The following is a 23,448-nucleotide window of genomic DNA, read 5'->3' on the forward strand; positions in this document are numbered from 1 at the left end:
TGGCACACACGGCCCAGAGCGGCCCTCACCGTCACGGCCACAAGGCCCCCTCTGCCCAACCAGTGTCACAGGCTGGCAATCGCCAGCCCCCGGTTAACAGGCCAAGGTTGCTCACAGGACTAGTCCTCAAGCAGCAGGCTGTGTGTCTACTGGTTGATCCACAAAGCTTATTTTCATGCCAACAAAAAAAGCAAAAACACAGAAATCTATTTTGTCACATACTCCTTTTTGTGACAAAGACTTAAAGGCACTGATTAGATTTTATCTTTGGTTGTAGGATTAGTTAACCTACCTCCTCTCACTTTCTCTCAACCACATATGCACGGCTACACCGGGTACATGCGCGTGCGCACACACACACACGGACGGGCTGGCTGCCAGTGCCCAGTCTCTGATCAGAGCCCCTCCAGGGGCATCCCCACGAAGTCCAGCTCCACCTGTGCCCATGACCTCGCCTCCCTCAGCTCCATCCCCATGGCTTCCTAGCACCTTCTATGGTCATCCCGCTTTATAGGTTCCTGCTTTCATCTAAAAACAGGTTTGGGGAGGTGCGCCGGGGTGGCTCAGTCAATCATGATCTCACAGTTCACGTGGAGCCCCACACTGGGCTCTATGCTGACAGCTCAGGAGCTTGGAGCCTGCTTCAGGTTGTGTCTCCCTCTCTGCCCCTCCCCACTCGCATTCTCTCTCTCTCTCTCTCTCTCTCTCTCTCTCTCTCTCTCTCTCTCTCTCTCTCCCAAAAATAAACATTAAGAAATTAGAAGCAGGTTTGGGGAGCACACTCATTCCTGAGGTCAGAATGCTTATCGTCCAGGCCAGCTGCTCACACCCACCTGTCCCCCTCCCCCTGGGACCCCCGTCAGCAGGCTGTGCACAGGGTGGGCTCTGAGGGCCCCACGTGTGTCTGAACCTCTGGGGAACGGCTGTGTGCACGTGCTCCCAGCCAGCAGAGGCCTCGGGGACGCACCCAGACATACACATTCTGCGCCCAGCTTGAGGCGGCGGGGGGACGGACACTTCCTGTGATGGAGGGTCCCGCATACTCACTTCCTCTCGTTTCCACTACTTATGAGCAGCTCAAACCTAATTTTGGAAATGTAGGTCCCATTTAAGAAAATCAGGGTGCAGGAACACAAAACTTTGTTCCAAAAACAAAAGCAAAGATGCTGCTGACTCGCTTTATTTGTAACCTGTGTGTGTCTTGTTTTCGGAGACCTTTTGTGTGCTGCCACTTAATAGTGGTAGAGCCTCTGCCCAAAACCTAACAGACATTTATTGATCACCTTCTATGTACCAAGTACGGGTGGGGGGCTGGTGAGGCAGGGGAGGAATGGGGCTGAGAAGTCAAACCCCACGTGACACGCCAGACTCAGCATCTCCTTAAAGCCTGCGGCCCAGCCCTGGGACCAGGACGAGGAAAGGGGCGGGGCCTCCCTTTAACATGGTCTTGACAGGACACACAAGGCTCGCTGCCACTTCAGCCATGTGAGGTCAACTGCAGGCTTGCTACCACGACTACAGACTAGTGCTGATCAAGGATTCCAGGGAGGTCCGTTTCCAGGGTGACAAACAGCTGCCTCTGTGTACACGTCCTTGCCCAGGATGGAGGGCTCCGGGCCCGTGGCTCCACTCGCAGACAAACAGCGAGCAGCCGGCTAACAGCCAGTCAAACACCGCCGGCTACGTGGAGCCTGGCACGGGGAGCCGGGTTATTAACGACACCCCGAGCACGCCCGACTGGCATTCAGGCTCCAGCAGCGCGGTGTAAGAGCAGGTCCACGACGACTCCGCTCTAGAGAGATGTGTTCAAAGACATGACCTTGTGCCCAGAGGTCGGCACAGCCAGCTGCGATCCGTGAACAAACGCATGCCACCGCCGACAGGTGCCCAGCTCGGCTCTCCCACTGACAGAAAAGCCCACTGTTTCAGGCAGACTTGAAAACACTGAACATGAGATCGTTTTCCTTCACTTATGCGAAATCCTCTGGTATGTTTCCTGTAGGGCAGAGGAAGTACCTCTGGAAGACATAACCTCGGGATACAACCCACGACGACACCGAAGCCACCATGAGAACCCGCTTCCATCAGACGGGAACCGCGGTCCACCAGCACCACGTATAAACACAGGACCAGCAGCTGCCGTGGGAATGTTATAAAACCGATCCGGGATCCATACCAGACCAGGAGTAACGAAAATGTTTCACTCCATAAGCTGATGCCAACCAACTGGTGCTGGCTGCCCAGGAGCCTCGTGATGAACGTCTCTGAGCACCGTGAGCGCTGGCCACGCCGGCCACCCGCTCGGCGTGCGACATGGGTACAGCTCAGGGAAAGATGGAGACGAACACTTCCCACGACCTCAGCCAGCCGGACCTCTGGTCTCTGCGCAGCCATGTGTGCAAGTGTGCATAGCGGCGGGGGGGGGGGGGGGTGTCCTGGTCTGCTTGCTGTGCCTACACAAGGTCACAGGAAAACGAGACCACATACGTGTGAAACCAAACTCTGTTCCTTCCTATCAACACAGATACAGAACACTGGGCACAACAGCAGCCATTCCTTCCTTCTCCTGGGGCACTGCCATGCGAGGTGTGGGGCGCCCTCCAGGCTTGCAGCCCGCAGAGCATGCAGAACACGCAGTTACAAACCACGCGCGCCACTACTCCTGTCCTCACCTTCCCCACATACATCATCCCCAGAGCATCAGAACCTCAGGAGTTCAAGGGCCTATGACAAATACTGCTCCAAAAGAGTGCCCAACGGCATTGTCACTGAACGCCGCCCCTGAACATGCCCCTGAACACGTCACTGAACACGCCCCTGAACATGCCACTGAACACGCCTCTGAACATGTTACTGAACATGCCACTGAACATGCCACTGAACACGCCTCTGAACATGTTACTGAACACGCCCCAGACACGCCCCCCGGACACGCCCCAGACACGCCCCCGAACACGTCCCGGAACACGCCGAAGGCACTGCCCACGATCACCACCACCGAATACGGCCCCTGAACACCGGCTCTGAACCTTGGCCCATGACACTGCCACAGAACACTGGCCCACGGCCTTGACCCACAGGCTGGGCTACTCAGAAGTCCATGAGAAATGGGCAGTCACTAATGCTACTCCTGGAGAGCGTCACAGAATAAAGACATTTGGATTAATATAAACAGCCTTCATAAAATCATGGAGAAAACGTTTATGACAACCTATTTCCACACACACTAAACACCGCACTAGTACTGGTCATACTGAAGTATTCTGTTTTATAATATAATCTACGTGGGGACACCTGGGTGGCTCAGTCAGTGAAGCATCTGACCGGCTCAGGTCATGATCTCGTGGGCCATGGCTTCGAGCCCCGCATCAGGCTCTGTGCTGACAGCTCAGGGCCTGGAACCTGCTTCAGGTTCTGTGTCTCCCTCTCTCTCTGCCCCTCCCCAGCTCAGGCTCTGTCTGCCTGTCTCAAAAATAAATAAACATTAAAAAATATTATAAAATTGGGGCACCTGGGCAGCTCAGTCACATGGGCATCTGACTCCAGCTCATGGCATGATCTCACAGCTTGTGGGTTCGAGCCCCGCATCAGGCTCTGTGCTGACAGCCTAGACCCTGGAGCCGCTCCCGATTCTGTGTCCCTCTCTCGTTCTGCTCTTTGCCTTCCACTCATGTGCACATGCCTGCACTCTCTCTCCCTGAATAAAACATTTTAAAAAATTATAAAATTATAAATTTATTAAAAATTTTAAAAAAATTTAAAAGTTTGACATCCACGTGAACCAATTTAATTTTACTCATTTCTAATCAGCAGGTCCCAGTTATGTGACACAAAGAAAATTCCTAAAGCAAACTGGACCACCAAAAAAACCCATGTTCCCTTTGGCTTTTCCTGATGATTTACAAAGTGGAGACTCTGGGGAAATCCTTTCTAAACTAGAACTCAAGTATATAAACTTGCTTCCTACAACTACAAATCTATCTCCTGTGTCTGCAATTTACATCCACTTGTTTTCTACAAGCCTGTTTCTATCACGTTCTTAATTCTGAGGTCCCGGGGAGTCTTTCACAGAAAACTGAGGCCAGCTTTCGTAAGTGGACGATAATTTTAAACTGTGCACAGCACTGAGATTTAACCTCCTGGGTTTGTCTCTCTTCAACTACAGCTGAGGAGTCTTGTTACACTGCAGTCTTTTTGGAACTTGGCCTCTTTCTTCCAGCCCCTCCTGTCCCCCTCGGCCAGGTGAGGCAGCTGAGGGGTGTCGCCCGGGAGCGGCCAGGCCTCCAGCCTCCAGCTGGGGTGCCTGCCCCAGGCCCAATGCCAGCAGCCACAGAGGCAGCTCGCCAGCCCCGCCTCGCCCCAGAGCCACTGCACGGTCCCCACCTAGCACCGGGGCAAAGCACCTGAGCCGGCTCTTTGGTCCTCCGCTTGGCCTGGAACCCCCTTGGTGACTTTAAGCAGCTCACTGTCCCAATGAACAAGCTCCTAATGAACTTCCTAAAACCTCAACACATTGGCGCCCAGGGATGGACACACAGACAATAAACTGCCAGCACGTAATTCAGTATGACTTTCATAGGCTGAAGTTTTTAGGAACCGGAGGGTGGATATCCTGCTTTAACCGTACAATGACTTCAAAACGGCAACTTGGAGAAGGCGCACAAGCACTCGTGTGCGGTGTGCAGACCGCTCCAGAGACCACACTTCCGGACGGATCCAGGGGTCCAGCGCAGCCGGACTTCAGTACTTGTAAACAACCCTGGAGACTTCCATATGCCCCAGGCCAGTTCTCTCTGACAAAGCCGTCTGAGCACACTGAGCCCACGTCACCTGCACAGCAAGCTGACACCACGCTGACACCGTGCTGGACCGGGAGAGGCGGGCGCACCTGGGGCCCAGAGTGCAGGGCGGCACCGGCGGGCATCTGAGAAACAAACCTGCCCCGAGGATCTCACGCCACACGACCAATCTTTTGGAATCTCCTGCAAAGGTCCACGCACTTCATCTCAACACAGAGGGTCGAAGAGTGGCCACAGGTTAAACAGGGTTTTAACAGGCTCATCTGTCAAACCTCACTGACCGGGGCCTCCTGAGCAACGGCCTCCTTCCAGGAGGAGCAGCATTATCAACACCTCACCTCGCCTAGAGTCCCAGGGACTGCTCCCTAAGGACACGGAGGTGCAGTCGCCTAGGACCAGCTCAGGCAGGGAAGCCCACGGCACGGGCGTCACCGCGTGGGTGCGCAGGGTCCGCTGGCATCCAGGAGCGGGCCTCAGGGGACGACCGTGGCGCAGTATCAAGGAGCCGAGTCAGGTCACCAGTGCACAGTCCTCTCGCGCACAAGGTTTGCTCTGAGTAGGCGGACGGCGTCCAGACTCAGAGCTCACAGAAGCTCCGAAGGACACACACCCCCGTGGAGAGCTAGCGCCCCCCGCTGGCGGGACAGGCGGCAGACAGCGCGGATTCCAGACGTAAGAACCCTCTCTACAGGCTATCTCCCCTTACTAATATGACCAATGCATGAAATGAATCCAGAGGGCCCCAAAAAGACCAAGCAGGCCTGTGTTCCAAAGCCGCTCAGGAGGGAGCTAACTACGGCCTCTCTCCTTGCAAACTCAGAAGCCACTTGGACAAACCTCTCCGCCCAGAGGCGCACAGCTCTCGGACCGCACATCAGTCACACGCCTGGCTGGGTGTCACCAATGCCCCGGGGCTGCCTGAGCTCCGCGGAGGCAGGGGCAACCCTCCTTCCTGCTGCCTCAGTTTGCCACCTGTCCCCACGCAGCCCAGCCTCCTGAACAGAAACATCACCCTTACCTGCTCTTCAGTGGCCCCCGCCACAGTCGCCGACTCAGAAGTCAGGACCCACTTTCTTTCATCACCTGAGCAGCAAGACCGCACTGCGCTCAGCACCAAAGTCCTCCAGAACGTCCGCCAGTCCACGCACCCCCATTCACGAGAGCTTCAGGGGCCACAGAACCCCTCTTTCTGTCCCCCACCCCTATCTTCTCCTCACTGTCCTGTCCCCACGCCCCTGACCTGTCCTCCTGCACGGCGCCAGAGCCCACCACATGGCGTGCACCCACACCCTGCCCACGGCTCGTGCCCTGCTCTCGGGCTTATGCCCAGAGGGTGCTGGCTCATGCGCTGAGCACTGTCCCCGGCCCCTGGCTCCCCTGCCACCCGCTCAGAGGCCAGCCCGACACCAGCACGGTCCAGGCTCATGGCTCACGCCGCTGGCAGCAAGGCAGAGAGCGGTTCTCACTTCCCAGCTGTCCCACGCGGCACAGAACCCCCTGGAAAGGAGGGGCGAGAGCAGAGAACACCCACCCACCCAGACTGCTCTTCAGGGCTGCGGGTGCTGCACAAGGACCCATCCTGGAACCCACCCGAGGGTCCCGAGCTGCGATCGTTGAAAACCTCCAGGGAGGGTGCTAAATAAAGGTAAGTGTGTTTCTGGAACATAAGCAAATGAGAAAAGGAAGAGCTGTCACCACCAAAGTCAAAATGGTGCTCTGACAGGTGCCAAGGAAGTGGGGCTGCCCCAGGCTCTGCGGCAGCCAGCAGGCCAGGCCCAAGAGAGAAGCAAGGGGCCACGGCCCTGGGCTGCTCGTGGCTGGTGCACACTGGACAGGAGGTCACGGCTGCGGGGGCAGAAAACTGGCGGACCCTGTGCAAAGCGAGAAAGAGGATGTGTCCACCAGGAAGGTCCCGGCCTCGCTGAGTCCACGGACAACGCTCGGTGTCTCCCATGGCATCTCTGGCCCCAGTCAAAGTGGCAGATGTGTCAGCAGTGGCTGCAGAGCTCAGTGGCCACCCTTGAGTAAGGTCACGGACAGGTGCTTCATGCTTTACAGAACCAAGCTTTGGCACAGCAATGAGAACCAAGACTTCAGCATCTACGTACAGATCAAGCGTTCAGAGTTGCCAGAACTTCTCCAGTTTAGAGTCCAAAGGTAAGACCCAGTGTCACGTGCATCCCGAGAGCCCCACGGCCGCAGCACGACCAGGCCCACACTGGCCTGCTACACACGCAGGGGACTCATCCCCGGACAGCCTGGGCCGGGGCAGGGGGGGGGGGGGGCGGTTGGCAATCTAATCTCCCCAGCCGAGGATATTCTTAATTCAGACTGTACATTTTGGGAAAGGTTCCTCTATTTCCTCATAACTACACAGTGATTCTTACAGATAACATGACCCGAAATGAACAGAACAGCACGGTTCTCCCCAAGTATGCCGCTGACCCGCTCGCTGGAAGGTGGAAAATGCGCGCTCTGACCTCAGCTCCTGCCGGCCTGCCAGGCAGCACCTTTGGTCCCTCCACTCCCGTCTGCCCCGGGGCGGTGAGGAGCAGCCCTCCAGGGAGCCCGGGAGCAGGCCCCGGTGTGCCGGGCGTGCCAGGCCCCCGCCACCCGCGCAGAAGCAGCCGCACGCAGTGAGCGCCTCCCGGGAACGCGGACACGCTCGCGGACATCAGCGCAGACGCCACTGTCGCCCTGCCCGGGCCGCGCGGGCCACAGCAAGGTGCACCCATCCAGACCGTTTCCAGATCCATGTCCAGTTTAAAGTGTAAATGTTTTACCAAATAGACACCATGACTGGAATGTTACTGAGGAAAACAGCCTGGGGGCCGTCCTCCTCTCCGAAGGGCCCCGTGAAGCCCACCGTCTCACGTGGGGACGCTCGGGCGAACTCGGTCACGGTCCTCTAAGGCTTTAGAAAACGCACAAGAGATTACGAGGTACCGAGGGAAACAAACAATGGAGTTCACAGTACATACATTCTGGCGGAAGTCTGTTCTTTCTAAAAGCAAGTCTCTCAGTTTTCTTTCTGCTTTCTGCCAAGCTAAACAGCACTCCGTAAACATACTGGCGGACTGGCCTATAGAGCAGGGCGGCGGGAGGCAGGTCTTTGCTGGCTTCATCTTCAATAGAAACAGCAATTTTGATTTCACCCTTTGCATGGAAGAAAGCAGAATAATATTGCACATTTTTCATGTTGAATTCACAACAAACTCACAGAAACATACTGCATTATCTCCAGTTAACGACATTGCAATGCTATTCCACATCAATGCTTAACCACTTGCGTGCAGCCGCGTGGTTAGGGACTTCATTAGCAATTGTCAAAACATATGCTCAGAGAGTCAAAATAAAATCTCTGTGGTTTCATCCTGAATCTGGAACCAAAAGCATAAGAAACCACAGACGATACCCAAGTCTTTGAGACCATCTAGAGAACAGCAGACAACAAATAGAACAGGCAATGCTGAGGACTTGCGAACTTTACTATGAGTCATGAAATTCATACTTGTTAATGGCCTACGTGCGATCCAAGAAATGAGTATCCTGAAAACAAAATGGTCAAAGTGTCTTCACCAAGCACCTGCGTAAAACACGGCCACGTGCAAGCACGGTCCCCCTGAGGGCACTCTCCTCAGTGCTCTCTGGTTTGTGAGGCTTTGGCACATGGCCGGCCCCGGCGGGAGACGAGGGGCCACGTGTCCCGCTCCTGTGGCCCTGTGTGCCTCCGGCATGCTACGGAGTCAAGGTGCATCAAGAGATGCGGCAGGGGACTCTACTCAGCTGTATTCCTAGCGTAACAACGTCCGTGTGACCTTCAGTGGCTATTAAGTTCATCAATACGCTTCTTACGAATTCCATAGTATCTGCTCCTTGTTCACCTAAATTTAATTTCAAAATCTGTCTCTCCCTTATCCTCACGAAGCCGGCACCGCTGTGTGGCGGGCGCCCTCCCGGGTCCTGGCTCGGCCGGCTGCCGTGTGAGGGTGAAGCCGCGGCCACAGCGGACGTCTTGGCTGACAATTTAACACCAGAGCCACGCAGCTCGCAGGAAACCGCGTGCCTGACAGGCTGAGCTTTCCCTGCATACCAAAAAATTTTAGGTGGCATTTTAAAATCTGAAAAGATAGTCATTTGCTTTTGTCGACCATGATCACTTTATTACTATTTGCCCTTGAGATCAATGAGTGGTGGAGGAGGACGGGCCACCTGTCACTCAGGCCGTCCCCAGGCAGACCACAGCAGGCACGGCAGGAGGACAGGGGTCCAGGAACTCACAGCCCGCACAACCCCATGGGCACTGGGCGTGATTTCCTCCAACCCTGGGCCCCTTTAAACTCAGCAAGTCCTTCTCAGCGAGAGGAACTTTCCACTTACCCTTACAATACATGTTGCTCCTGAAAAATAAAATGTTTACTTCACAACCATAATCTGAAAAGTGAGAGCACATGTGCGGACCCATGGCAACAGTACATGAGACTTGGAGGCAACCGTGATTTAAAACTAAATGAAGGGGCTGAGTCACTGTGGTGCCAGGAGAGCGGTCCGCCTGACTGCTGTGGGGCAGGGGGTTCGGACCCCACGTTACAAACCACAGATGGACTGCGAAAACAGGGAGAAGAGCGTCTGATTATCTACGGTGGGACAGACACCAAGGAAAACGTGTTAAAAATACATGATGGCAATAAACCAATTTCACATGAAAAATCTGGTCACCAAGGTTACATGTTAAATCATGGGTCTAGGATTATAAACACTGACAAAAAGACTACAAATCACTGAGAAAATTTCAATGGACACATAGATCCATTCAAGACACCGAGATTCAAAGCCAATGCCACGCTAGATGTACATGGAAGCGTACATTCGGTCAGACGTCACTAAAGTGGAATCAGGAGGCTGTGTAGACAGAAACGTGCCCGCTCTGACCACTAACGTGGTGTGCAGTCCGTCCTGGGATTCTGTTAAGTGCCGTGAGAGCTGCACCATCACATTAAACCTGCCGTCAGAGCATCAACACGGTGCAGGAAATGTTGAAATTGGAAACAAACAAATTTACAAGTCAGAAAACAACACGATGTGCCATTAATGTGAAGTTTCAAGTGTTTTATACCAAATTGAAAGAAAAATAAAACTTTCCCAAGTTCTCGGACTGCCTTTACTGGTACACATTTCCGCCCTTTCTCTCCAGGCTTGGGAAGTGGAAACGTGTTCCATTTCAGACGCCTGCCTGGTAAGACAGAAACCGGCCACCGTACCTTGGTCAGGACGTGGAAGATGTAGGGGTACATCAGCCCCTTCTTGTGCCGATGCTCCGCCACTCGCAGGACCTCGGGCGCCACCGGGGGCAGGGGCGGCGTGGTGATGTCCATGTGGTTCCGCGTGGGCATGGACAGCAGGCACGGGATCGGCTGCACAGTGCCCATCTGGCTCCCCTTCCCTTCAGCGAGCTGGCTGCCCGAGGAGGCCGTAGACGAGCCTTCGGTCTGCAGAGCCACGGTGGGGGGGACAGGTCAGCTCGTGTTTCCCTTCCCTTCCCCGCGCCCTGTGCAGAGCGCCGCTCCCCGAAGACAGGGCGTGGGAGCTGTCCTCTGAGCCGGCGGGGCTGGGCCCACCTTCTGCCAGGTGACCCGCCCCCACACCACCGTGAGCAGTCCCCGGGGCCCCTGAGGGGGGAAGTGGTGGCCTTCTGTGCTCGCTGACCCCTGGGAAGCCACCCTGTTCCACCTGCTCCGCGTGGCCCACCGCTGTGATTCGAGCTCCGTGCAGACCCTGCCTAGCGCCAAGAAGGCAGCGTCCTCCGCGAGAGGACGAAGGGGGTGCCCAGAAAGGCTGTGTCCCTGCCTAGCAGTGCACACCACAGGGGCTCACACCTACTCTTCACCACCACAGCTGGTGGTGGGAGAATAAACAGAAACCGTAACTCTAACTTGGGGATTCTTTTCCATCATCATAAAGCCCCAAATAAAGTACGCACAGAAAACTATTCACCAAAAATTAAAACAAAAAAAAAACAAGCTAATTCCATTAAAACTGAGGAGTCAGACCTATATCACATGACAGAAATTTGCACCCGATACAGCAATGTGTGAAAAGTACCCACTCAGTCACCAACCAGCCGCCAAAACAGAACGCGTGCAAGGTGCACGGGAAGGAGCGGGGGGGGGGGGGGGGGGGGGGGGGGGGGGGGGGGGGGGGGGGGGGGGGGGGGGGGGGGGGGGGGGGGCCCGGGGGGGGGGGCGGCAGGCAGCAGCTGGGGGCGCCCTTCCTCTGCTCTTTGTAAACTGCAGCCCAGTCCAAACTGTTTGCTGAGATCAATTATTATCTGCACAATGTCTTTCTCCTGACAAAGGCTGGAAATACAGCTGCTCCCCGCCTGACCCCGTGCCGACCTCCGAGGCTCGCGTCTCTGCTGTGAGACAGTGTATCCTCCACAGCGGCAGACACTGAAGCGCTGAACGCTATCCTTTACAACACAAGGTACCAAAGCTGGTCTTAAAAAAAACTCAAGGATGACCCACAAGTGCTGTCTATACTCTCCATTCAGAACGTAGACACAATAGCAGCTGAAGATTCTGGAAGGTGCTTTGCTAATAACTGGCATCCACAGAGCATTTCTGTTGCTGACTCACAGGACAACCCTTCAACAGCCAGAGTATTTCAGAGTGTAAATGAATTTCCCACACTGGGTCACCTTGTCCGGAAACAAGCCCTCTCCCACTAGAGACAAGGCGTCCTAAGTGACGGAGTGTGGGAAAGGCGTGACTGCAGGTCAAGGGTCTTTCTAGATATCACTAGCAACAGGCAGAGGCAGACAAAAGGGGGAATGAAATTTACTTTATTTTCATCTTTCATGTGCACATCCCAAGTGATTTCTCGTTTAATCCCCACAAAACTGTGCAGGAGGCCAGGACTCTGCAAGGCTCTAGGTCCTGACAAGAGCGTGTGCCCGCAGCAGGGAGGATCTCCACCAGGCCCTCAGGCCGCCCTGTGAGAGATCGAGCTGCCCCCCTTCCCCCTCCCCTACCTCGGTGACCCCTCCCCTCACCGACATCCATGACCCCGTCCCCCACACCAACATCTATGAACCCCTCTCCCCCTGTGTGACCCCCTCCCCTGCACGGACATCTGTGACCTTCCCTCGCCCACATCTGTGACCCCTTCCCTTCCCACCCCCAAAGCATGTGACACTCCCTTGCCAGAGTCTCTCACTCATAACATGCTTTAAAAGAGAGAGCACTCCACTTTAAACCAATTGCTAACATCACGTGCTCAGAGAGTCTGACGTGAAGGAATAAAAGCCGACCCACTACCTTTGTTTGGTCTCCCGGGTCTCCCCGTGCTGGCGGCTCCGAGTGGCTGCCCGTCTTCTCCCAGCCAATTTTGTTCCCGCTGATATGGCTGAACACAAACAAAAGGAACATGGTTACTGAACGGCAGGGGCCTTCCTCCACAGCAGCCCGCGTGGAGCCCAGACTCGGAGACACCGCAGTTTTACTGACCTCGCCTCCGCCAGCACGCCACCCCCAGGGACAGCCCTGTGCTGGGAGCGCTGTCGGCCTACTTGGCTGCGCAGCGACAGCCACGCCCTGGAAGAGGAAACGCGGAGCCCCGAACCCACGCCCGGCTCCCGGCTCGGAAGGCGCCGCAGCCCTGCCTCCGAGGAGCTCAGCCATCTTGGAGAAACGGGATAAGACGATCAGGCTCCACTGAGAGTTCTCAGGCATCTGGCTCGGATGTTCCTCATACTTCACAAGTACGTGTAAGCTATCACGTGCCAAAACCAGACACGGGGCCCCGGCCCCGAGAGGCCCTGGGAGCGCAGGGAGGTGGCCCGGGAGAGGGAGGGTGCTCGGAGCGGGCAGCAGAATGGGGCTTGGGGGGCAGCGTCCACGGGAAAGCAGTAAGAACCCGGGTGTGGACAGGGACGGCGGGGAGAACACCGAGCGTCTCACAGGCCAGAGCGAGCGTTTCAATCGGCATTGCTTTAAAAAACTGTAGGTTGTGACCCATTAGTATCTCCCTCCGGAAGGGTTCAATCAGCATTCTGTAAGCGCTGAAATGGAACAGAACGCAGTAAATGTGGCACGTGTGGCATTATTTCATGAACGCCTGTGTTCATCTGTGCACCGCGGACCACAACACAGATGGAAGTTCGCGGTGGGCGCGGGGAACGGGACGGGATCTCCCCACAGATGGGCTTCCTGTGCCCCCCGGCAGGGGCCAACCCCCCCCCCCCCCCCCCCCCCCCCCCCCCCCCCCCCCCCCCCCCCCCCCCCCCCCCCCCCCCCCCCCCGCTCCCCACAGGCCCCGCACCAAAGCAGCTTCTCAAATCAGTGCTGGCCACAGGGCAGGCCAGGGAAGAGCGCATGTTTTTTGGACCTGCCTTCCTAACAGACTCAGGTGACAGATTTTTAAGACCCACTAATTCCCCCATCTTCCAACAGACTTCATCTCAGTTCTGTTACCCAAACCAAACCAACCCAAACCAACCAACAAACAAAAAAACCCAGAAACCGCACAAAGGAGACAGGAGGAGCAGGGCGCAACAGGACAGCGCAGAGCGGCCAGCATCGTCCAGTTCCTGGTCCTCTGCGAGGACTCAGGGCGACCAGCGCTCCGTCCCATAAGTGCCCCCTCAAGCCACAGCTTTGCAAGACGAGAAGGGGCTCTTGGCGAGGAGGCGCCAACGTCAAGGCAGGTATTCCAGGAGCACAGCAATCATTCCAAGATCGTTCTATATAAAGTCAAGAACAAGGCGGCACCTTTGGGGCTGGGGGCGGGGCCTGGAGCAGGGCTGAGCAGCGGGCTGAGCTGTGCCGGGTCCAGCACGTTCCAGCACTGGGAAGGAAAGGTCAGGGGTGCTGCAGTGATCCAGAACGTGGCATGAGTAGAGACACTTAGGTACTTTTTCACTAAAAAGTCAGTGACATTTATTTAGTGCAACTTGAGAACAAATTACTCAGATACTACCAGGCTTTATGAAGGGACATAACGTCTACGGTTCACAATTTTAGACACTGGAGCAGGATACGCCCACAAAAGCGCACCAGTTACAAGGGCACCGTAAAGGGGTGCGCAGCTGTGCTCCACCCGAGGGCCGCGGTTCGGGCCCCGCCTCCCTGCTGGGTGCGCCGGGACAGTGGTGTCCCCCCCGCTGGACTCGCCAGGTCTTCCGTGGCACCTGCGCAGCCTTTGCTGGGACGTGGTGACCCGCGACATGTCTGGCCCGCACGTCCCTGATGAAGATGGAGCCCTCGGCGTGCGACAGCGTCTCTCGGGCCCGCCTGCACGGTCGGTCCACACGCCGCTCCGTCGCTGCAGCAAGCGCACCTCGCTGGTCGCACAGACGTGCGGGAAGCCCTGCGCCCCGCGGGCTCTCGGGCGGGCAGAGGGACTCGCGCTGTCGAGAATGCCAGCCCCTCTCTTCATGACAGACGAGTTTTGATTTGTGACACCTCATCTCGCAGGCCTTGGCGGCAACGTCCCCTCAGCGCCGGCTCCCCAGCCCAGCCTGTCTCTGCTCTTCCCCAGCCGTGTCCCTCACGGTGCGTGTCACGCTGGCACCGCACCGTCGTCTGTTTCCGTCACTCGGTTACACGCGCCATGAAGATAAGCACTCACAGCCAGCGCCAAGCAGGTGCCCATCGGCTGCAGGAAGGAATCATGGAACCACGGCCTAAAGGGACACGGCGGAGAGGCGTAAACCTGACTTCTCCAAACCACACAAAGCTCAACACAGACTCGCTGAACACACAGCCCTGGAAGCACTCGACCCTCGTGATGGGCCCCAGGCCAGCGAGCACCCGGAGCAGAGGGGCGGGGCAGCCGTGCCCTGCTTGCTATCAAGTGGAAAGCTTGTCCCACCGAAGATGACACAGACCTACGCTTACAAACACTACCAACCAGTGTTACTGTTGATAGGTCATTACCCAACTAAAAGTGTTAGCATAATCTAGACGAGCACATGGTCTTCTAATAATCATACTATAAAAACTAAAATTCTGCCCAAAAAGCACCTTGTCAATAGTTTCTCTGAAGTCCAGAATATTTCACTAGGATGACCATGTCACTTTGTAACTTGAAACAAGCTACTGGAGTGTGACAGATGCCTCGCCTTGAAGAGAACACCCATTTGGGTTACACTTTCCACAGCTGCTCAGAACAGCGACCTGTCACCAGCCACACCTTGGAGAGACCTGCTGGGACCCACGCAGGCCACAGAAACCTGCACACTCACAGTGAATCCTGCCGACAGGAGTCAGGTTCGGAGGGAAGGAAAAGGACCCCCGGACAGCCACGGCAACAGTGACACCAGCAGACCACAGCCTGCCACCCCTCCAGTGACCACGGGCTGCTGCGGGATCAGGCCACCCCAAGGGACTGTGTGCAGGCTGGGCTGCGGCAGGTCACCGGCACACCCGGAACAGCGGGGAGGACAGCAGCACGCACCACGGGGCTCTGCGGGCCTTGTCGGGCAGCGGGGTGCCTGGGGCCATCTTGCACTGAGCCTGGGGGAGCCGCACCCACCCGCCGCGTTCTCTCCTGACGTGGGGTCTCGTTGGCAGGGTGGTGGCGCTGACGTGCGCGTGCGCCGGGGGTGAACGGGTCTGGGCCGCCACACCAACTTCTCACTTACATCCTGAGAGCACTGACCATGCGCTGAGCGCCTTGTCAACAGGAATGAAAGAGCAAAGGCAAATAAAACCAGAAGGGAAGCAACGAGACAGGTAAAAGATGAAACCCCCAGTAGAGGTCACAGATGTGACCGAGTATGCCTGGCCTGACAGGCACGCACACATCTTCATTTCTGTGTGCGTTCCCCAGCTCGGGACAGAAGGCACTGGATGCGCACCTGCCCCCGCCCCAGCCCCGCAGAGCTCTGAGGAGGCCCGAGACCAGGGGCTCCCACCATGGAGCACAGGGGACTCAGCTGCAGGACAAGGGACCAAGAGTCACACCCACAACACCCCTGCAGGCACGCTCTCCTCATGCCCTGATTTAAGCTAGTGTCACACGTTCAGGTTCTCACACATGAAGTTGGGAACACAGAAAGTGAGGTCCAGTTCGTGCCCACCAGTGAGACTGGGTGAACGTGTGCACCTCTCCTGCATCTGCCAGGACTCCTCACACCTGTCCGCCTCCAGGGAGGGCTCAGCCTTCTCCACAGGCGGACAAGCTCGACAGGAAATGCCCACACGGGTCAGAGCACGGCCAGGACACATGCAGATGCTTACCTCAGGGATCACACTTGACCGACACATAAAAGTAACTCAGAATTCTTTTCATGAGGAGACACACGGTATGCTGTCCCACAAAGCGGCCGTCCGGCTCGCACATACAGAGTGTGAGCATCTGGATGGGGAAGGCTGCAGCTGTGCGGAGCCTGTGGGGGGTGGGGAGGAACTGAGAGGACACAGAGTGGGAGACCAGCAGCCCGACAGCACTACCATGGAATGGCAGGAGATGCACTGGAAGCACATTTGTGGGCCACCAGGTCAACGGCACAGAACAAAATTCTTAAGGTGTTTCACATTAAAGCGGAATTGGTGCTCGAAACACCAGTGCTGCTGCTGTCGGCGTCAGCTGTGTCAGCTCACAGACAGCCCACACACTTCCCGGCCACGCGTGGCCCAGGGAGCTCCAGGCCACACGATCACGAGGCCACCAGAGCCTGGCGTAGCCTCCCACAGGAGGCAAGGGCCCGGCCCCACAGCACTGTGTCCCAAGAGCGGTGCCCAGACCCTCGGGCACCGACAGGGACCTTCCACAGCCCAGATCTGACCCCCAGGGTCCCCGGGCGGCGGCGAAGCTCATATAACAGATGCCACCTCAACCCGATACCAACCCCCACGTGCACAAGAACACGAAATGTTACCTCACGCGCACTAGCTAGGCCCTCTCGACGTGCCCGGAGAGGAGAAGTCCTGTGTAACCAGCCTTTACCTTTAAAAATATGTTTCCAACTTTACAGGTTACACAAAAAGGTACCCTGTCGTGTTTTAACATTCCTTTTTTTTTTTGTTGGTGAGGGTGAACAACTTTTATGCTTCCTGACCACCTGTGTTTCTTCTGTGAACTGCATGTTATATTTTTTGCTACTTGAAATACCTGTCCTTTTCATCTGTAGCATGCTTTGGGGGAGGGGACAGGTCGACTGGCTTTTATTCAGTAGTGGCCCACCTGCACCATCCATCAGAAACACGCCACCAGCCACTGTGTTCCCGTCGCACAGCGAATGCTCCAGTGCCCCTTCGCTTAACGTACCTTCTTCCTTGAAGGCCGTCCCAAGGACAGATGCAAGTCCAGAGGTCCCAATTCACATCCAAACCAAACCAAGCGATGACCTCCCGCTCCTGCCGAGCTTTTGAGCCAGCAGTGATGCCGCACTGTGCTCGCGGCCAGTGCACACTACTCATGACACGCTCAGGCCAGAGTGCTCACCCTGGAGACCAGGAACGTGGGCCAGGGACCCTGTGAGGATTTCCCCGGGTCCTGCTCTGCCCCAAAGCCTCAGGCACAAGTGCCATCCCTCTCCTCTCCCTCCTCTCTGTTTTAACACGTCCGCTGATCACGATAAATGGGGAAGCAAAGCAGATGCAAGGAAACTGAATGACGTGTGACATGCCCACGAGGCCTCCCAATGTCTGCGTTCAAGGCTGGGGGTGCCTGCCCCACATGTGAGTTGCCCTTCCAGCAGTTCCCCCAGAGAGCACCGTGAGGACACAGGGCAGGGCCAGAGAGGCGACACAGCCAGAGCCTTGGGAACGCGGCCCCGTGGGGCAGCCGGCCACACTGGTGGGGGCCCCGCAGGAGGCCCTGGGCACACACCCTCCTGCTTTGGACCTCGCTCCCAGCCATCTAGAGAGCTTGTCTCTCAGGAGACCAGATCTGTGCCGGTGAACAGACAACTCAGTGTGCCTTAGGATTCCAGCGGGGAATTTCCAGGGGGAAAGGGCTTCTGAGACTCGACCCGCTGTTCTCTTCTGCACACGCACGAGCCCGGGCCCCACTACACACCCTTTCCAGAAGGTTAACCGGGAAGAGTGAGTGCAAAGCTGCAGCTTGATACTTCAGGTCGGGATTTCAGAACCGCAGACTTTCACTCCACTGCTCCGCGGAGCACAGACCCTGCATGGCCGTGAACTTTTGCCTGAGGTCAACGGACACGTGTCCGCTCCCCAGATGGAGGAAACAGCACAGGAGAGGGGACGTCTGGCCTCAGCCTTCATGCCCTGTGCGAATCTGCAGAAGACGAAAAAGTGTCTCCGTGGACTGAGTGCCAAGGGCCCCGGACACCCGGCCGTGAGCAGAGCGCCATGAGGAAGAGGAAGTGACGCAGGAAGGGCCTTCCTTTCCTTTTCCCTTTTCTTCTTGTTTGTGAATGAGGTTTCTTAAAACTCAAAGGTTTTTAAGAAGAGAAGGAAGATAGTACACTGAGAACGTTCTTGATCAGACTCTAACAAATTACATATTTGAAAATTCACTTACTCAGGGACCCACATTTAAAATACTCCTCTCCACTGAGGAGCCTGGGCGGCTCTGTCAGTTTAAGTATCTAACTCCTGATTTCGGCTCAGGTCACGATCCCAGAATTGTGGGATCAAGCCCCACATCTGACTCTGTGGTGACAGTGCAGAGCCTGCTTGGGATGCTCTGTCTCCTCTCTCTGTCTCTCCCTCACTTGCACTGTCTCTATTTCTGTTTCTCTCTCTCTCTCTCTGTCTCTCCCCCGCATCTCTCAAAAATAAATAAATTTCAAAAAAAAAAAAAATCCTCTCCAACAAGAACTCCAACCTGGACGGCAGCTTTCTTTGGTTCCGGTCAGGTGAACAGCCTGATTTCAGGAACATTCTATGAGCTGCTGAGCTGAGGTCTGAGTTGCCAGGTCCAATTCAGGAGGGAGGAGCCTCAGGCCCGCAATCCGGGAGACCGCAGGCTCAGCAGCACTGGACCGGGTAACTTCACCATGCCTAAGGCTGCGCACAAACCCAGGTCCCAAACTCCATGGCGGCTGAGGAGCACAGACTCCCAGCCTGGGAAGCCGCGAGAAGCGTCCAGCCGCCCCTCCTCCAGGTCCAGGAAGCCCGGCCCGCGCAGCGATGTCGCCTCCGCACCCCCGTGCACAGCGCCCGGCCGCAACCCCGGGAAGCCCCGCCGCGCCGCACCCCACTCACTTGGCGGCCGCTCCGCTGCCTTCATCGTTGTCGGAGGACGACGACGTAGAAGACCCTGGAAAGTAGGCCGGACCCACGTGGTTGGGGCTGCCGCCGGGCGCCGGCAGGCTGGGGGATGACCGCTCGTACAGCGGGGTGTGCTTCCCTTCCTGAGGAGCGTTGCCGTAGGCGCCGTGCTCGGTCAGACTCTTCCCACTCGTTTCCAACGTGAGGGCCGGCTCAGCGAGGCTGTACGCGTGTGGAGCCTGGCCCGCGGCGCCTGGGCTGGGCACCTGCGGGGCCCGAAACAGAGGGCAGGGGTCAGGCGCGCCCCCCCGCCGGCACTGCCTCGTCTCGGCTAAGCTGTAGTTCAAGGACACTGGCGCCTGGTCCACAGACCAGCTCGGCAGCTTCCGAGATCATCTCAGCTTTCGCTGAAATCTGACGCGTGCGCAGCTTCCAAGGGCAGCGCCCCACGGCAGGCAGGGCAGCGGCGGGAGGGGAGGGGGACTCACCACAGGCTTTGCTTGCAGAGAGGTCTGTGGAATGTTGAGCATCTGGGGGGGGACATACGGTGGCACGATCCCAGGCATTCCGAACGGATTTGGTCTGGCTGTTCGGTCGACAAGGAAAGAAAGCGACACAGCTGTTAGCAGAGTTCAGGACACCAGAGGGCAAGCACACGTGCCCAGCTGCCCTGTCCCTCCTCAGGGGACAACACAACACGGATCCCGCTCCGCGAAAACCTTTAGAAATTCGTGTCGAACATTAAAAAACACTTGCTTTTACGGTGATCAACATGACAGACTGGAGCTGGAGCTAGGATTTTAACTTGCAGGCGTCTGGGCCGTCCTCCCTCCACCCCTGCCGGCCTCTGAAAGCCCTAAGGCCACAGGCTCTGAAGGGACAGAGCGGGGACAGACCCTTCCCCTCACATCTGTGAGGCAACAGAATCTCCCCTCTGAGAGTGAAGTTCAGCTCTCAGCCACTGACAAGCTTCACCATATAAATAGCGAAGTGGGGCAGGGCTGGCCCTACACTTAGTTGGCGGCCATCAGGCAAAACCACGACCAAGTCGCACATTTCACGTGCATCACGGGACTGGAACCTGGGATCTGTGCTCTCAGAACACGGCCTGACACACCTGTTCCACGGCCGCCCTGTGCTGACGGCTCCAGCACAGCCCCGAGCACACGTGTGCAGAGACGCGGCTGCGGAGGCGCAGGACCAGGCCCCACGTCACACGGGACGCAGGGCGCCCAGCTGGGCCCACAGGCCCGCACACCTGCATGCCCCCGACCTCGGGCTCCCAAAGTCTGAGAGGCGCCATTGGCCAGCATGACGCATGGGGTCCAACATGCTGTTGACGGGGACTGTGGCCTCGACATCAGAACACTCCCAGATACCGTGAACTACTAGGCAACGCAGTAAAAATGGAAAGGACACCCTTTGAGCTCTGCTCCCCCGCACAAGTCAGGTATGAGACCCTGTAAGGTCAGGTCTCAAGTCCGGGCTTGGGGCACCTGAGCCCCGAGCACAGCGTCCCCACATCCCAGATGGTGGGGACAGACAGCAGGCAAGGGGACCCTCGGGCTACACGATCTCCTCCTTCGGCTTCGCTTAGAAACCCAACAAAACCAAGCCTGGAGACCCCTGGACGCCAGTGTCCTTTACAGGAAGAGCGCTCCTCGCACCCCAGAATCTGGGCGGCACCAGGAAACCAGCAGCCCGCAGCCCGCTCCCTCTCCCTCCGCCAACTGGCCAAAACACATTTAAATTAAAATAGGAATGAACAAGCACCCCTAAACCCAAACCCTCCCGCCCGTTCTCTGAACTGCCCCCGTGCCTAACCCGAACTCCCAGAGCCGCCCGCCCGGCCAGACAGCAGCTCACTGCTCCCCCCACGGGCCCCACGCGCCCAGCGGCCACGGTCACGGTCCAACGTGGAGCCTGTCCGAGTGCCCAGCCTGCAGCCTGCTGGGGGGAAGCTCGGGACGTCACTTCACAACTGCTGGGCACCTAGCTGCGAGTGACGTGCTGGCACGTGTGCACGTGCACTCACACTCCCCACACAGGCGCACTCGCCACACACACACTCACGCCGCGCGCACATTCCCGCGCCCCCGTACTCCACACATGTACTCACCACACATTCGTACTACACACATGTACTCACCACACACTCAGACTACACACATGTACTCACCACACACACACACGCACACACATGTATTCACCACACACTCAGACTACACACATGTACTCACCACACATTCGTACTACACACATGTATTCACCACACACTCAGACTACACACATGTACTCACCACACACACACACGCACACACATGTATTCTCCATACATACACACACACACACCATATGCATGGTCATCACACACACACCACACACTCATACCACACACATACTCACTATACATGCACGCACCACGCACTCACACACACACACCACATAGCACGCTCACACCACACTTACCACACACACACCACACATGGTCACCACACACACTCACAAACTCCCCACAGATGCACTGACACACCACACACATACTCACCAAACTCATTACACAGATGTACTCACACTATACACTCACCACACATACATCACATGCACCCACACTCAACACGCATGGTCACACACATGCACTCACACCACACACACACACACACACACACACACACACACACACTCATCACACACACACCCATCCCATCAATTTCAAGACCTACAAAAAAGGCCACATTCCCCAGTGCCATTAACTGCACTGACAGGGAGGTATTCACACAATACTGACATCCTACTCGAGTTAAGACACAAAGCCACATTCGGGAGAATTCTGTGTAACCTGTTTCCATCCTCTTCCGGAAGAGCAGGAAGGCAGGCCCCAGGGCCGAAAACCAGCCTGAGGGCAGAGGTGGGATGAGCTGAATGCCGTTTACTTTCCAGAAGCACCAGCTCCTGGGCTGGGCCTGAGCCAGGCCCACCCCCCAGAGGAGCCGAGGGTCCCCAGAGAGAAGCAGCTCCGCGGACAACACAAGCGGGCACCCGCACGAGCCTGGCACCCGGGCCGGCACGTGGGCCAGCCGGTCCCCGGGGTGAGGGCTGCCTTCCTGCCACAGCCCCTCGGGCACAGAGCTCCCGTGGCCAGGAGCCAGCACCTCCGCCACTGCCAAGTGTGGGCAGCATGCGGGGACCTCACAGGGCGCGGCAGCACCCGTCTTCAAGAGGGGCCTCACACGTGACGGACGTGTCCCGTATCCAGATCCGTCCAGCCCCTGGCTCGCTCGCTCTGGGTGGGAACGCGGCGCCCCACCGCCAAGGACGCCGTGCACACGGGGCGGACACGGGGCGTGGGACACTGCACCAGCGCCGCGCTTGGTCTCGGTCACTGTGGCCTGGACTGACCGTGCCCTCCTGTCACCGCGCCCCGCGAACCCACCAAGAGATCCCACATCAGGCGGGCCCACCTCACAAAGACACACCTTGCCAAGTGGCTGCTGAACAGCAGATGCAGTTTCAGTTCCTGTAAAGTAACTAGTTTGCAGGTTTTTTTAAAAAATGGCCTTTCAAAAAGCCATGAAACCAGACAGCCTGTATCACTTCATTAGCACAGGGACTAAAATAAACTCACAAAAGTCTGAATGAAAGGTCATGGGAACAGACTCTGAGCCTGAGGACGATGCTGGGGACTCGAGAGAGCAGACTTTCCGTTCCACACGAGACACCTCGGCTTCTCTCCGGCAGAATACGCTGTCAGACCCCTGGGGGCTTGACAGTAATACCGAGGCTTTGAAAAGATAAAAACAGGAGGGGCGCCTGGGTGGCTCAGTCAGTCAAGCCTCAGACGTCAGCTCAGGTCAGGATCTCGAAGGTTATGCGTTCGAGCTCCGCCGCAGGCTCTGTGCTGACAGCTCAAAGCCTGGAGCCTGCGTTGAATTCTGTGTCTCCCTCTCTCTCTGCCCCTCCCCTGCTCTCTCTCTCTCAAAAACAAAATAAACATTAACAAAAATTTTTTATTCTTTCTCATTGCCATGTAGTACTCCATTGTATAGATAAACCACATCTTCTTGATCCCCTCATCAGGTGATGGACATTTAGGCTCTTTCCATGATTTGGCTATTGTAGAAAGTGCCACTATGAACACTGGGGTACATGTGCCCCTATGCGTCAGCACTCCTGTATCCCTTGGGTAAATCCCCAGCAGTGCTATTGCTGGGTCATAGAGCAGTTCTAGCGATAGTTTTTTGAGGAGCCTCCACACTGTTTTCCAGAGCAGCTGCACCAGTTTGCATTCCCACCAACAGTGCAGGAGGGGGCCCGTCTCTCCACACCCTCGCCAGCATCTGTAGTCTCTTGATTTGTTCATTTAGCCACTCTGACCGGCGTGAGGTGATGGCTCAGTGTGGTTTTGATTTGTATTCCCCTGATGATGAGTGACGCTGAGCATCGTTTCATGTGCCTGTTGGCCA

General features: G+C 56.7%; 1 protein-coding gene and 1 long non-coding RNA gene across 3 annotated transcripts in view; one reads left to right on the forward strand and one right to left on the reverse strand.

Moving 5' to 3' along the window:
• Window positions 1–23,448, reverse strand: part of FAM120A (family with sequence similarity 120A) — an 84,940-nt gene that overhangs the window by 24,374 nt on the left and 37,118 nt on the right. For both annotated transcript variants that reach the window (XM_029921087.1, XM_029921086.1), the window contains exons 6-10: window positions 19,474–19,571; window positions 18,980–19,251; window positions 12,116–12,203; window positions 10,061–10,288; window positions 7,781–7,955 (exon numbers count right to left, since the gene is read on the reverse strand). In XM_029921087.1, coding sequence (XP_029776947.1) covers window positions 7,781–7,955; window positions 10,061–10,288; window positions 12,116–12,203; window positions 18,980–19,251; window positions 19,474–19,571 — 861 coding nt within the window. The remainder of the gene's footprint in view (window positions 1–7,780; window positions 7,956–10,060; window positions 10,289–12,115; window positions 12,204–18,979; window positions 19,252–19,473; window positions 19,572–23,448) is intronic.
• LOC115276974 lies at window positions 4,900–9,951 on the forward strand. The gene is made up of 2 exons (XR_003902139.1): window positions 4,900–6,956; window positions 7,189–9,951. It is a non-coding gene; the product is annotated as an uncharacterized LOC115276974 (long non-coding RNA).

The sequence above is a fragment of the Suricata suricatta genome, chromosome 13 (assembly GCF_006229205.1).
Source record: "Suricata suricatta isolate VVHF042 chromosome 13, meerkat_22Aug2017_6uvM2_HiC, whole genome shotgun sequence".
NCBI classification, from domain to species: Eukaryota; Metazoa; Chordata; class Mammalia; order Carnivora; family Herpestidae; genus Suricata; species Suricata suricatta.